Genomic DNA, 13,918 nt, shown 5'->3' with positions numbered 1-13,918 from the left:
AAACATATACATCATTGGCAATGATTTCTGATTATTGGCCACAGCTTTTAAATAGCTCAAGACAAGAGTCTAAACATACTTTTTCTTTATTTATTATTTAATTCCACTTTGGTGCCTGCATGTCATGATTTATACATTACTGGTACTAAACATTTCTCTGTAAATTATCTACAAGTTTTTAAAAGCATAGCTCTAAGAGTTGCACTTAATTAATTTCCCTTTAAATGGGAATCTTCATATGTCCTTTCAGTGATTTGTTCTGCTCACAACAAAGTAGAAGTATGTGGGTTAGTTGTAACTGGTACACGAATAAAGCTCAGACATTGTATTTCGCCCTCTGTGTATTTATAGACATGACAGTCACAATGAAATGTAATTTCTTAAAAAGATAACAAAATCAAAGAGTCTGCAAAGAGTGAACTTAAAAAAAAAAAAAAAAACATGTTTTATTTTATATGTCATTTTCCACAGTGACTTTCACCTACTTTGTAAGTTATGCAGTTTAGACACTGGTGAGAGGTTTGGCTTACTTATGACATCTTTATGAAGTCAGATCAGGAAGTTAATAAGCTTGGAATAAAAACAGCCACTGTTTTAATTAAATTATATAATATGATTACAGAATTTGTGGTGAGCCACGTGAGACAAAAAAAAAGAAGATAGGACTCCTGTTTTCTGCTCTTTTCTGTCTTTTGTATCTTGGTGTCAGTATATCTGGCAGTACTTGCTTGTTGACATGTGGCTTCTGAGAAGTAAGACAAACATCTGTTTTCTGTCAAGCTTTCGCATGGATGTTTTTTTTCCCCAACTAACTGTGAGAAGCCAGCCTCAGTTCAGAGGCAAAACTACATTCGATCCTAAAGCTATTTTTCAGGACTAAAATGGGTGAACGGGTTGAAATGAAATTGAAAATGAACTATTAAAGATGTAAGGAGATTTAGGATCAAATGTTAATTAACTCCACTGTTTTAAGCTCAAAGGGCACTCAGAACTAATCTCTTAATAGTAGGCACTGCAACTGAAGAGATCAGTGCAAGGAGTCTATGGTCCATTATACCTCTGCTCGGTAAATCACATCACTGTACTCTCATGTCTCTTGCTTCATGATCATCTCCTAAAGCAGGCTCTAATGGAGCAAAACCATTATCCAAGGATAGCAATTAGCAAGTTAACCAGATATTTTACACCCAAATTCTACAAAATTCTGATATGAACATGCTGCTCACATTAAACCCCCAAACTACATAATCTTTAATGCTAAATATTAGAAAAACTCATTTGTGTACTTTCAACTATAACAGGATGCTGCCCTATTTGTTATCTTTATATATTTATATTTAAAATTATTGCGTATGAAATATATTGCTTATGAAAATAATCTTCATTAAAGGAAACACTTCCCCTTTAAAGGAACATTACTTGCTTGTGTTTTAAGTGGGGTTGTGTGATTTATGGGCAGCCAGTGTCTCACCTGCAGTGGAGAGATGAAAGAGCGCTCTTAGTTTGGAGAATCAGGGTAAGCAAAGCTAACCACAGCTGCAAGATGGACAGTAGATGATACATTTTTTGCCATATAGAACCACTTAAACATTTTTTAGCAGTTTGATCATCACAGAAATTCTTGATCGTTACACATTGTCACTTCTGCATCAGACACCTGTTTATGTTGACGCCACAATTTCTCAGCAGAAGAACATTCAAGTATTAAAATTTAAATATGTCAAGGCATAGAGCATTCACTTGAAGAAAGAAATGTGTCAAAACTTGACTATACCTGTCTACTATTGTATACTATGCATTTATAGTACAAATATTAACTGGCTTATAATCTTTATGGTGCACTGTAAGCAGATGGATTCTTGGCAATATAATAAAAAACACTTATTATAATCTATCATTTAAACTGTAAGTTAGTTTTATAAGCTTAACTGATCTAAAAAATAGTATGATGTTGTAAAGTGTTTATTAAACCTTCAAAACATAACCACTGAGTTTGATGGTAAGTTCAACATGTGCTAAATCTAGTCACTTCTAACACACACAGGAGTCAAAATATCAGTGAAGATACCTGAGGATGAAATCTAACAAATATGAGCCACACTGCTAAAGACAAAAAAAAAAAAAAAAAAAAAAAACATCTGTGTCCCTTTTTTAGACCAGTCTTGATATATGAATTCCAAAAAATTACTCACATTTTCCTTTTTTTTTTTCTTTTTCTTATGTTGTCCCTTCTTTAATTAAAGATCGAGGGGGCAACATAACACACATTCGTCTTGAACACCATAAAATTTTATACATTTTACTCTAACCCCACATTGTTTACATTTTACTGGGACTATTTATGATTCCACCAAATAAAGTGACCGTCATCATGCTTGCAAAAAGTATTTGTTTTGAGGCAGTTACATTCATGTACAGAGTCATATTTAACCATGAAAAACAGATATATGCCTGCTTATGGATTTCTGTTTGAACCTCATACCAATCTAATTAAGCAGTAGTGGGATGCAATTACAGCATTTTACATTTTAATATAAACAATCACTCCACTGAAATATGGTATAACATGGGTCTATGAACAATGCACTATAAGCAATAAATCATACCATGACAAAATTACATTTTGTATTTAATCTAATATGAACTCTACCTTAATAATATAAATGATATCTTTCTCTAATTTAATTGTCACTAGCTTGGTGCTTACTGCTAATATAATTCTGAATTTCCATATTTAATGATGCATGCTTTTCATGGCAAATTTTACTTAGAAAATGTCGTCTCTAATGGACCTTAAAAAAACCCTAATAGGCATAATCTGAGAAAATGTTACTTCTTTATTTAAAAGGTTCTCAGACTAATTTTGCTGAGTGCAGTTCTTTAAATATAGTAGTTGAAGTTTAAGGGAAGCAAATGTATTTATTAGTAAAGGTAGAGTGAGCAAATAGATTGTAATCCAAACAGCAGTGGTGCAGTGGCACAAACTTAAATACAAATGTATTTAAACTTGCATGCTTTCATCATTCCTGAGAGGAGATGAAAGCATAGATATGTGATCTCTATTTTATCAGGAAAGAATGGTCTTCAAGCATTCTTTGAAGCAAACCATGATAGATGCATTAAATAATAAATTAAACAACAGTAAATAGATATAAAATGCCTTGCAACAATATATATTTTTTAATATATTATTAACAAAATCATTGGTATGCAAAACGGTAATTTATAGTTACTTTTAACTATATTTATAAATTTACCCTATATGCAGTGCAATGTTTGTTAGCAACATCATTTTATTAAAAGAATGACATATACATTAGATTATAGAGATTTTTTTAAGAGTTTGCAGTGTTTCAAGATGTAATCAAAATAACTGCATAAACTTTTTTTTTAGGTTTCTGAGATATTTTTTTATTTCCTTTTCAAGGGATCTTTGTGCATTTGAGGATAATGTCGTAGATGTGTAAAATCTGGATAAAGACATGATTTTTTGCGAAAGGTGTTCATTGAATTTCTGCACTGGTTGAGTGAACAAATATGCTCTCCCGGGAAACCGTCTGTGCATTGCGCTTGAATTAAACTTCTGCTGTTACATCTCTTTTCTCCTTTTGTTGTCATATGTTATATGCGAGCATACACGAGAGCATTAAACGTGCTGCTCATCATGAGTGCTGATATTCTCCATTTGCAGCAGTACACAAATACTGTGTTTCAGAGGTGTTTGCACTGTTAATAATCCTAGCAGGTCAATGAGTGAGAGATAGAAACACAGAACACAAGCTGATGTAGAAGAAGAGAATGAAGAACTCTGCTGAGAAAATGAAAATAAATGGATGTCAATTTCCATGTGGAATTGGTAACCAATGATCCATTAAGCCAGCCTTTCCACAACAGACAGACAAAATAGGCTGAATTAAAAGTGCCTGACATTTCAGTTAATTGCACTAACCATGTCAGCTCACAGAAGCAGCAAGCACTATTCTCACCTTCTAACCACCATATAAATGAATATTCTTACACATTAGATAATATTATGTGAAAACATTTGCCTGAAATTATACTTGATTTGAATAATTCTTAAACTTTAAACAATTACTTAACAAAAAAAGCAGGAATGAAATCACTGAGTTTATTATTAATGAAAAGACACAACATTATTCTTAAATGTGAATTTTCCAGGCTGTTTGTGATAGAGAAAGGTGTGAAGTGGTCCTTAAAAAATAAATAGACAAGAGAAGACAAAAAGACACACCTTACTGTCATGAAAGCAAAAGGTTTATTCATGTTGGAAATTACACAACTACCACGAGGAAGACTTTTCTGTCCAGGGTGTAGTCTGGTTAGAAAGTAACACTAAACATCTTTAATACATTAGAATCACTGCCACAAATCATTTGTCATGAATTTTCAGTTTCAGAATCACATACAATAGAAAAAAGAGAAAAAGAAGTCTTGAACCCTGTTGAACAGAGCTGGAAATTTACAGTTCTGAATACTGAAACCTCTATGCATTACAGTTTTTATAGTGTTTTTTTTTTTTTTTTTTTTTCCTTTTTTTGAATGATTTAGTAACAAGATGAGCAACATTCAAAATGTTCTTTTTTTCCCCTCATTATTTACAACAGTTTTACTGTTCGGTGTTTATTTATCAACAATATTCATTGCGCCCCAACCCCTTCGTAAAAGCCACACGCCAACATCATCTATAACCCTTTTCCCCGTCCATTTTCCATGGTATTAATATTGTAATCATTTTCATGTTTTGTTCTTTTTTAATTATTTTTTTCATTTTAAGTTGCACAACAGCAACATAATTTTATTAAAAGATTAAAATATACATTAGATTACATAGATAATGAAGAGTTTGCAGTGTTTCGGGATGTAATCAAAATAACTACATAAAATCATCAAATAATGGGCAAAAGAAAATATGGTGGTGATGTTGTTTAGAGGTAGTAAGTGAGCACTCTAAGCTACAGAAATGTTGGAAATGATTGCTTTCTATGAATGAGGTAATAAAGCTGTTTATTGATTGGTGGGGTGTATAATTACTCTTAAGCTATATTATGTACAACTTTTCCTGTATAATGGGGCCGGTTCTTGCATGTCATGATGGAATGATCTACCGTGTGGGTGTGTGTTTGGGGGGTGGTTTCTTGATTTCATAAGCAGTATAAAAAAGAAAAAGAAAAATGCTTACATATGTACAACAAAACAGCAAATTATAAAATATGGAGTAGTGTCATGTTAAAGTCAAGCAATCAATTACACTTCTTTATGTTCCAGAGTTTGAATAGTCATTTCCTTTTTCTAATGTATACAGCTGTAAGGCAAAAATAAATCTTGAAAGTAACTACAAAGCTGCCACTGAGCTGTCAGCAGCAGCATTGTCGAGTTGCCGGACAAGACTGCGAGCACATTAGAGTCAAAGAAACAGCTGTGTTAATTGTAAGAGCTGAAAGAGAACCCAATTATCAAAATTGAGAGTAGCAATCAAATCAAGAATTAAGCAAATGGGCATTTGAACTGTCATAAAATGTCATTCAGTATTCAGTATCCTGAAAGTTTACTGAGTACCAATTAAGGGCTGTTTGTATTTGTACATGTCTATGTATTTATCCCTACAACAAACAAATAAAAATATGGTCATAACACTTGATTTATAAAGACAGAAAGAAAACAATGAGCAGACAGGAAACACTTTGTGTTCATAATGGAGGATGTCATTTGCATGTGTGCGGCATGGTCGTGGGGAATTTAAGGTATAGGAAAACCAATCCATTGGGAGAAGTGATTTTTTTTTCTTTTAGATCTTCTGCTTTTGGTCAGCAAGTTGAAAAGTCCATGCCCAGCATGAGGCGAAGATGCATTTATACCAGATCAATTCGAGGTATCAGAGTGCACACTTCCAGGTCCCTCTGTCGGAGATATTACAGAAGACGGAGTTGTTGCATCTTGCCATCCTCCATTAGCCTGGGAAACAAATAGAAAAGGTTGAGATTACAACCACTATGCAACATGAGCCTGTTAAACTCTAGACATTTCAAAAATGGAAACAAAAAAAAAAAAAAAAAGGAGGAAAAGCAGACTCTAATGTGTCAACTGGTATTATATTGCTGCAGATACAATGATGCTCTGTGATTAGTCCAGTCTTTGTATTACAGTAGCATCAGCAAAGGGACTCTCAGCAGCAAATTTGTCTTGTGTCCAGACCAATGGGAGCAGCCCCTAAAATCAGTGTCTAAGCAGATTTCAGCAGCAACCGACAGCTTGTCGCTACATATTCTCCTGTCAGTCAAGAGGAGGGAGGGCTCGACCGGGTGAGGTGGGGAGAGCTGAGTGAAAGTGACAAGGCAGGGCCTCTCCAGGAGAGCCAGTCTTAGCCAGCCTGACCATGCTTTGCTCCAGGCGTGACCTAGCCTTTACTGGATCCCTCTACGTCACCATCAACAAAGCTAAAGGTTAGTTTGTGCAAATACATCTATAAGGGGCTGGGTTACTGCTAAAAAAGAAAAAGAAGCTTTTCCACCGCCGTTTCTTGCCATATTTCAGCAGTTTATTACTCTATTTTTCAGACTTTCTCTTTCTGCGTATTACCACTATTCTGTTATGTCAGTTTATGTATCAGTCCTACTAAAGTAAAGCTGATACTGAGCTCTGGTAAGCCAGTAGGCACAGGTCTACACGGCAACATGGAAGTGAGAAACCTTGTGAGAAAGTGAAAAACACTTGATCCTGCTAGGAGCTGACATGTCTAAAGAGCTTACAGCAGTGAGGCTACAGAAAAGCCAAAATGACACCAAAAGCACAGAGTGCAGGAAACAACTGCCACCATTTGTTTACATAAAACACGCAGATTTTGTTTCACAGAAGTCGCTTTGTAATTTTCAGTAGGATCTCTGTTCAGTTCTTTAATGCTTAAGCTTAATATCATATTAGACTGTGAATAAGTGCGTTTTACCCAACAGCCACACAGTAACAATAAAGAGAGGAGTTCTGATATAGTGCAGAGAGAGAGCTGTCGAATACTATTTCTCTCTCATTCTCTCCCTCACTCTTCATCTTCCCTCATCAACGAAATTAATCTTTACTCTGATAGCTTCAGATTACGCGCTGCTTTACAAAAAGGCTCCATATCAAACCTCATCAGGGAAGATGGAATTCATGTCTGGAAAAGGCTGCGGGCAATCACATGTTCATATTTTATCATGGAGATAAGTCTGGAAAATTCTGTGAAGCATTTCAAAACAGCTAAACTGTAAAATATACTGTTCCTTCTAAATCTTGTTTAAGGTTTGAGTGAAACAAAGTAAAAATGGTAATCTTATTTCTCATGTTAAATCAGTATAAGGTGATGCAATGACAAGGCATATATTATACATAGCACATGGTTTTGGGGACTAAACAATCTTTTTTAATGTAATTTTATTTAATAGACCTAAAATCTGACCATGCAGCACATGTTAATATCAACAGACAACACGTGTAACTACTAAACCTCTACTTACATTTAAGCCATGTGGACTATACATGGTGTTTCCTCCCAGAGCATCATTGTATCCTGCCGTCTGACTGATAACATGGCGCAGGGTATCCACCTGAAGGTACAGACAAGGCAGACAAACTGGTCAACTGGGTGCTTTACAGTTGTCCAAAACTAACTAGAAACATGCTTAGTGAAGCAAAAGATGCCAACTAGTTTGAAATAAAAGGAGAATCTGAGATAGTGAATATGCTAGCCAGATAACATTACTAATTGATTTAATAATTAAAAAAAAAAACTAATGTCGCAAGCATGCTTAGATCTATTATATTATTCATATTGGCTATGAACCAATAAACAGAAAATGAAAGCATAACTGAAAAAATAACACATATATCATGGCTATATTAAATGAGATTTAAATCTCTACCTCTTATATAAACAGGCATTGATTGTTGGTAGCGAGTGTGTGGAGTGTGTCGGTTGTGTAGCAGCGTTAACTCACAAGATGGAAGACATTGACAACAAACAATAGCAAGATGAGACAGGAAGACAGCAATACAGAGTATAGAAAACAAAAAGGGGGGGGAACATAGTACCAAAAACCCAATACCAACCCAAGAGCTCAAGTCAAAGCCAAATGCATTCACAAAACGTTTAGAACCAGGAAGTTGCTTCGTGGCATAGCAGTGGGGTGGGATTATATTTTGGCTGCCAAAATATTCCATCCAAAGCGAAAAAGTCAGTAAACACTTCAGTCAGTTGGATGTTATTGGAGGCCTCAGTTGGTAATTTGAACTGCCTTCGCATGAGCAGCATGTTTTTCTTATTATCTATTTTTGGTTTAATGTGCTTCAGACTGCACTGTGGATGGCTCAGTACACAGGCAAGACAAGGACAGTTCTCTGCACTGGATGTCAGGAACTGTCCCTGATTGTTGATCCTACCTGTGACTGTACATTGGCTCCGACTTGTGCCCCTTGGTAAGAATCCCCATTCAGACTCTGCATGCTCAAGAACATGTCCCCAGAGTTTGGGAGGCTAAAAGAACCTGAAGAACCTGGAAAGGGAAGATGTAAGTAGCTGAATATGTGAGAGGGCTATAAAGGAAAAGCAGAGACACACGCACCCACGCACAAGTAGCACAGACACGCAGCACGCACATGTCTGCAAAAACAGACCCAACTCAAGCAGACAAGCACACAGAGGAAAGACTCCCACAGAGCAAGCAACTACAAGGGTGAAAGAACGGAAGCAAGGAACCAAACAGAAGAGGAGGATATGCAGATCTTTTGACGATGCAGTGAACACAAATGAAATGAGAATCATATGACACAGGGGGATCGGTTCTACATGTGGTTGGTCGCTTAAGCTCCCAATTGTTCCACATCACCTACTTCTAATCTAAAGCTGTCAGGGAGGTATCACATGGTAAATGACAAGACAATAAGAAGCTTATGAAAAGACCAGTACCAGTAAACATGTTGCTTAAAAGAGTGTTTTTGCTCTCTGCAGAATCCAGCTGAAACTCTTCATCTTTCATCTGGAATCCTGGGTGCAAGAAAAAGGGACCACTTCATAAGCTTACCACATCCCGACGCAGGTCAACCTAGTCCTATCTCAGCAATACATTTCTCATTAAACTGGACTAACATGCCATTTTAGGCTCTATGATGTTTTGGTTTGTTTTTTATTTTATTTTTTATGCATTTTGATGTTACTTTAAGTAAACAGGCTCCCAGCAACTATGTATCATGATATTTTGCTTTAAAAATTGCTACCAGAGTGGGACTAAAAAACCATTACATTACAAATGACAGGAAGTTGACAGAAAGTCAAGGGGAAACAAATCCCATGGCATGATTCTGAATTCTCTCCTTTTTTTTCTCTCTAAAAAAATACATGTGTTCTCGGTTCACGAGTCAGGAACGCTCTTTTTATGCATGAGTTTGCTTGGCATCAACTGTCTTATAGACAGGAGACACTGTGATCCCCAAGCTGGGAGCAGAGCCTGTCACTCTTGCCAGTGTGAATGGTGCATGAGAGAGTGAGGCAGGCAGGCAGCAGGTTAAGGACTGAGGTAGAGGGCAGATCTCTATCCTTTTTTTCTTTTTTTGTCTATATGCAATAGTGCCTACCGGAGTTAGGAGTGGTAGGGGAGTTGGCCTGGCTGTTCTGCACTGCAGCGGCTGCAGCGTGTGCTGCATTTACAGCAGTCTTGGCAGCATACAGGTTGGCTTCTTCCTGAAACTTGCCGATGTTTTTCTTGTACCGGATCCTTTTGTTGCCAAACCAGTTGGAAACCTGTGTGGAAGAGCAGAAGGAGGAGGAGCAGAGGAGTCAGACGTCAAGCAGCCACAGCACCGTGCACTGAGCAGTGTGATTGTTTCAAGATGTCATGTTTGGGTCCATCAAGTACCCAATTCCCAGACCCTGCAGTAATGTCCGCCGGGTACACAAGCTAATTAAGCCATAATCAGGAGCCACTTGTGTCTTCTCATGGATGGGAGCATGACATGCTCTGAGATCTGTCTCCTGACAGAACTAAAACACAAGGGGCTCCTACTGTATTGCACAGACATTAAAGTCAGTGTATTGAATTTCCCATATCAGGACTGGTTGTTAGGATTACAAATTTTAACATTTCCCTGAGTGGAAAATATGAACATTCATATTTTGTTCCCTAAAGATTGCACTCTGATTCCAGATCAGTGATGATTGACACCTCATGCAAATACAATTTCTTGAATGGTTAAGTGTCAGGACAGAAAATATGAATGAGATGTTTATCTTATGTAATGCAATGTGTCAAATTTTGCAAAAACATTGTAAATAAAACTGTACAAATTTAGTAAATATTCCTACTTGACTACAATTATTCAACCATGCATAAAACTTCATAAATAAATATAGTCACGCTTGATTAATGGTACATATTTTGAATATAAGAAACATTAAAACAGCAAAGACACATTTGCCTGTATGCATATATGCATGCATGACTGGCAATTTGCAACATAACTTCTATTTACAGTATTCAAAACCAAATGTTACGGGGTAAAGACCTGTAGCTATGATGATGACACTTTATTGGGGCAGATGGTGTTAACTAATGTGTCATAAAAAATCTGATATATTTTACCAAGACTGAAAAAATTACATCTAATGGCAGAGAGAAGAACTGATGAGATCAAATAAAATGTTATGAAGTGAGTAGAGCTCGATGGAGAAATGCTCATTTTGTTGAAATCATGACATCCACCATCAGACTGAAAAGTTGTGTGAGGAGTGAACCTTATGTGTGAATGCTGGCTCTGCAATAACAGTGGAATAATAATGAGATGATGCTTGTTTTTAATGGTCCTATAAATTAGAGTGTCTTGTTGCTGTGCTGCAACCCCCAACCCCCCTCAGACCCTGCAGCCCACGGCTGGACCAGCCAAAGAGCAGCTGCCCCTAATGACGCTTTATTTAATTTCCACCCATGTGCTTAAATTTTAATATCCCCAGCAGCCCACCAATGCTGTGGTGTAAAAACTGACTGGATTTGCAGGACATCAGATCATTTCTATCCTGCACGTCTCTGTGCTCTAAATCTTTAATATCTAGGCAATTAAAATTAATGACCATTCAGGCGAGGCCCACTGTTGGCAGGGTTTCCTTGACATCAATTGTTTGATGGGTTTACCTAGAGGTTAAACTAACAAGCAAGGTTTAATTGGAAGCAATGAAAGCCCTGGCCATCATCCTTTTTACTTAACCTGCTTATGCTGGATTGTAGGGCCAAACACGGCGCAATAATCTTGCTCGTTTAGACAGCTCACAAAGTGCCCACAAACCCCTGAAAATCATAGAAAATGTTTTTTTTGTTGTTGTTGTTTTTTTTTTAACGCTCATCAGTCTGTTTAATTTAACTAAATATTCATGCAAACAGTGTATTAAACAGATCTACATTTATGAAAATGAAGACATATTTACATCATTAAGTGTGACTTTATAGAAGCAGACTGTACACCACGAATCATCATTGTCTGCAACATAGGGTAATGCAAGCAAATCCATGAGTAAAATGTTATTATTTCATGAGGCATGAACAGGTTAAACATCAGTTTTTCTTTGTTTTTTTCAAGCATTTTCTGCTTTGTTCTTGTCCTTAATGATCAAGTGTGTTTTGATAGGATTATAAAGCTTTACCACACCTCTTTCCCACACACGCATTTCTCTCCTGCTCACTGAACTCTGGCTTCAGGGATTCTCAGGTTGAGCTAAATATTGAACAAACACATGGCACTGAAGGTGTGGAGCACAACCCAATCTACAGAACTAATTCCCCTCTATCTTGTGGCAGGCCATGCATTCAACTGACTTCTATGTTTGGAAAGAGCCAGGCTGTGAGACTGCATTGCCTGACATCAGCTGCCTCAGAGGCACTGATTGTATAATGACCATGCAGACCCCTTGCAAGGGCATGATACCACTGCTTTCATTAATGCCCACTAGGGAGGCTGCAAAGCTGTAGTTAATAATTTAAACTTTTTCACTGTATTTTAGGTCAATACGGCTCTCTGTTTAATGTATAGCAATGCAAGATCATTTCTGACATAAATAATGAATTTTAATCCAAACACAAAGCTGTCATGACAATACATTAATAATTAATAGTGGATATATTGAAATATGTCACTGAGAAAAAAAAAAAAAGAGCCTACGATAAATTTTGACAATGTAAAAATTGATCACCGGAGCCAGCTTTAAATGCTGCCTCGGAAGCATCTGACATAGACAACAACCATATAATGCCATGCCTATGTTGCAATGCACATGCAAAGTGAATAAAATGATGCCCTGTATTTATAGACCCACTTAGGAAATATTAACATTGTCAAGCACTCATTGCACTTCAGTCATTTTTTTAGAGGCAGGACTCAGTTATCAAACTGGGCAGATGAAAAAGTGAGATAATAATGCATACATTTCACAATTTTTTAAAACCAAAGTTATTGCCCCAGCGCTAGACATTTATAAAGTAGATAAAAAAAGATAAAATAACAAACACTGCATCTGAACTGCAGGGATCTAGGGTTTGTTTTCAGAGAAGATGTCAGTGTGTCGCATGCATTTTAAATGATCCCTGCTAAAATGATGCAGGGTATTTCATCAGTGATGATGCATTGAGCAAAGCTGCTGAGCATTATTGGCATACTATTCACAACGGATGGCGTTTACTTAATGAACTACGTGCGTAATCAACAAAGCAGCGCTAAAAGAGTTCGGGGGTGTTTGAAAAATGACTTAGCCGCGCCCTCAGAGTGACCACAGTGAGCTGTTTGTGACTCTGAAAGGCTGAGCCACAGTGAGGGATGACATACTTACACTGCACCTGGCTTCATGTCAAGCCTCTGACTTTGTTACTCCCTTAAAATGAGCTAGAATAAGTCAATAAGAACTGCAATGGCCTCCACTTATTGCAGAGGCAGCCACTAATGGGGCCTGAGATAAGTTGAACTGAATTTTTAAAAGCCCTCTAATTTCAGAATAGACTGAGAGTTCTTCTCATGGGGACTGGTACATTGGCCTGTTTTGGGAGACTCAGAAAAAAAACAGGCTGGAGATCAGTGTGTGAAGGCCAGTGGTCATTTCTTTAACTGATGAAAAGCACAGTCACCGCAAGGTGGGTGGGAGGTAATTAACTCAGAGCGCTGACTGGAGATTCAAAAAACCACACAATTAGTCAACGCTTGACAACAAACAAGAATAGTAAAATAATGTGGTAAACAATGCTGCAAACTAAAAATACATGTCACACATTTGTACACACAGAATATGATCACAACATGGGTGTAGTGTAAAGATATGAGTCAATCAAAAATAGGCTGTGGTCTTGTTTGACTTACAGGTGGGATGTAAATGCTGAATATTGTCATCCACTCTTTTTAAAAAGCAAATTCAGACTTTATTCTAACATTAGCATTGTTTCAGTAGTAGTGTGAGGGAGGGGGGTTCTGTGCAGTGGAAAACTGTAAGCCTATTACATACATAAACAAAGGAAGTACAGAGAAAATGAAAACAGTGGATCAGGAGAAGTTATGACATACCTGTGATACTGTGATGGTGCTTCCCACCCCCTGAAGGCAAAAAAGAATGGGCTTTTACAGTATCTGACTCTTCATGACTACACTCAATATACCCCTCATCACCCCCTCCCCACACAGACAAAACACTGCAGATTATTGTATAGATTCATGTTGCTATGATATTGTGTCTCGTGAGGACAAGCGTAGAACAATAGAGGATAAAAATCTTGATAGTAGTCACAATCATAACAGGAAAAAAAAGAGCACAGGATAATAATACTTTGGATGTGGGGGTAAGGTGTGAGAGATATTGCCTTCAGGTTTACCCAACAAGGAGGCTATGATATATAGAAAGTGGGAA

At 37.0% G+C, this 13,918-nt stretch overlaps 1 protein-coding gene across 9 annotated transcripts in view; it reads right to left on the bottom strand.

Moving 5' to 3' along the window:
- Positions 1-4,257: 4,257 nt before the first annotated feature.
- pbx3b (pre-B-cell leukemia homeobox 3b) overlaps positions 4,258-13,918 on the bottom strand; it is a 54,612-nt gene continuing 44,951 nt past the window's right edge. For 2 of the 9 annotated variants that reach the window (XM_042000202.1, XM_042000204.1), the window contains exons 6-11: positions 13,579-13,608; positions 9,622-9,787; positions 8,957-9,034; positions 8,431-8,543; positions 7,509-7,598; positions 4,258-5,973 (exon numbers count right to left, since the gene is read on the bottom strand). In XM_042000202.1, the coding sequence (XP_041856136.1) occupies positions 5,881-5,973; positions 7,509-7,598; positions 8,431-8,543; positions 8,957-9,034; positions 9,622-9,787; positions 13,579-13,608 (570 nt within the window). In that variant the 3' untranslated portion in view covers positions 4,258-5,880. The remainder of the gene's footprint in view (positions 5,974-7,508; positions 7,599-8,430; positions 8,544-8,956; positions 9,035-9,621; positions 9,788-13,578; positions 13,609-13,918) is intronic. The other 7 variants (XM_042000207.1, XM_042000208.1, XM_042000205.1 and 4 more) reach the window with 5 other exon arrangements.

The sequence above is a fragment of the Melanotaenia boesemani genome, chromosome 11 (assembly GCF_017639745.1).
Source record: "Melanotaenia boesemani isolate fMelBoe1 chromosome 11, fMelBoe1.pri, whole genome shotgun sequence".
In the NCBI taxonomy this organism is placed as follows: Eukaryota; Metazoa; Chordata; class Actinopteri; order Atheriniformes; family Melanotaeniidae; genus Melanotaenia; species Melanotaenia boesemani.
Note: the sequence above shows the minus strand (reverse complement) of the source record. Positions and strands in the feature narration are given on the sequence as shown.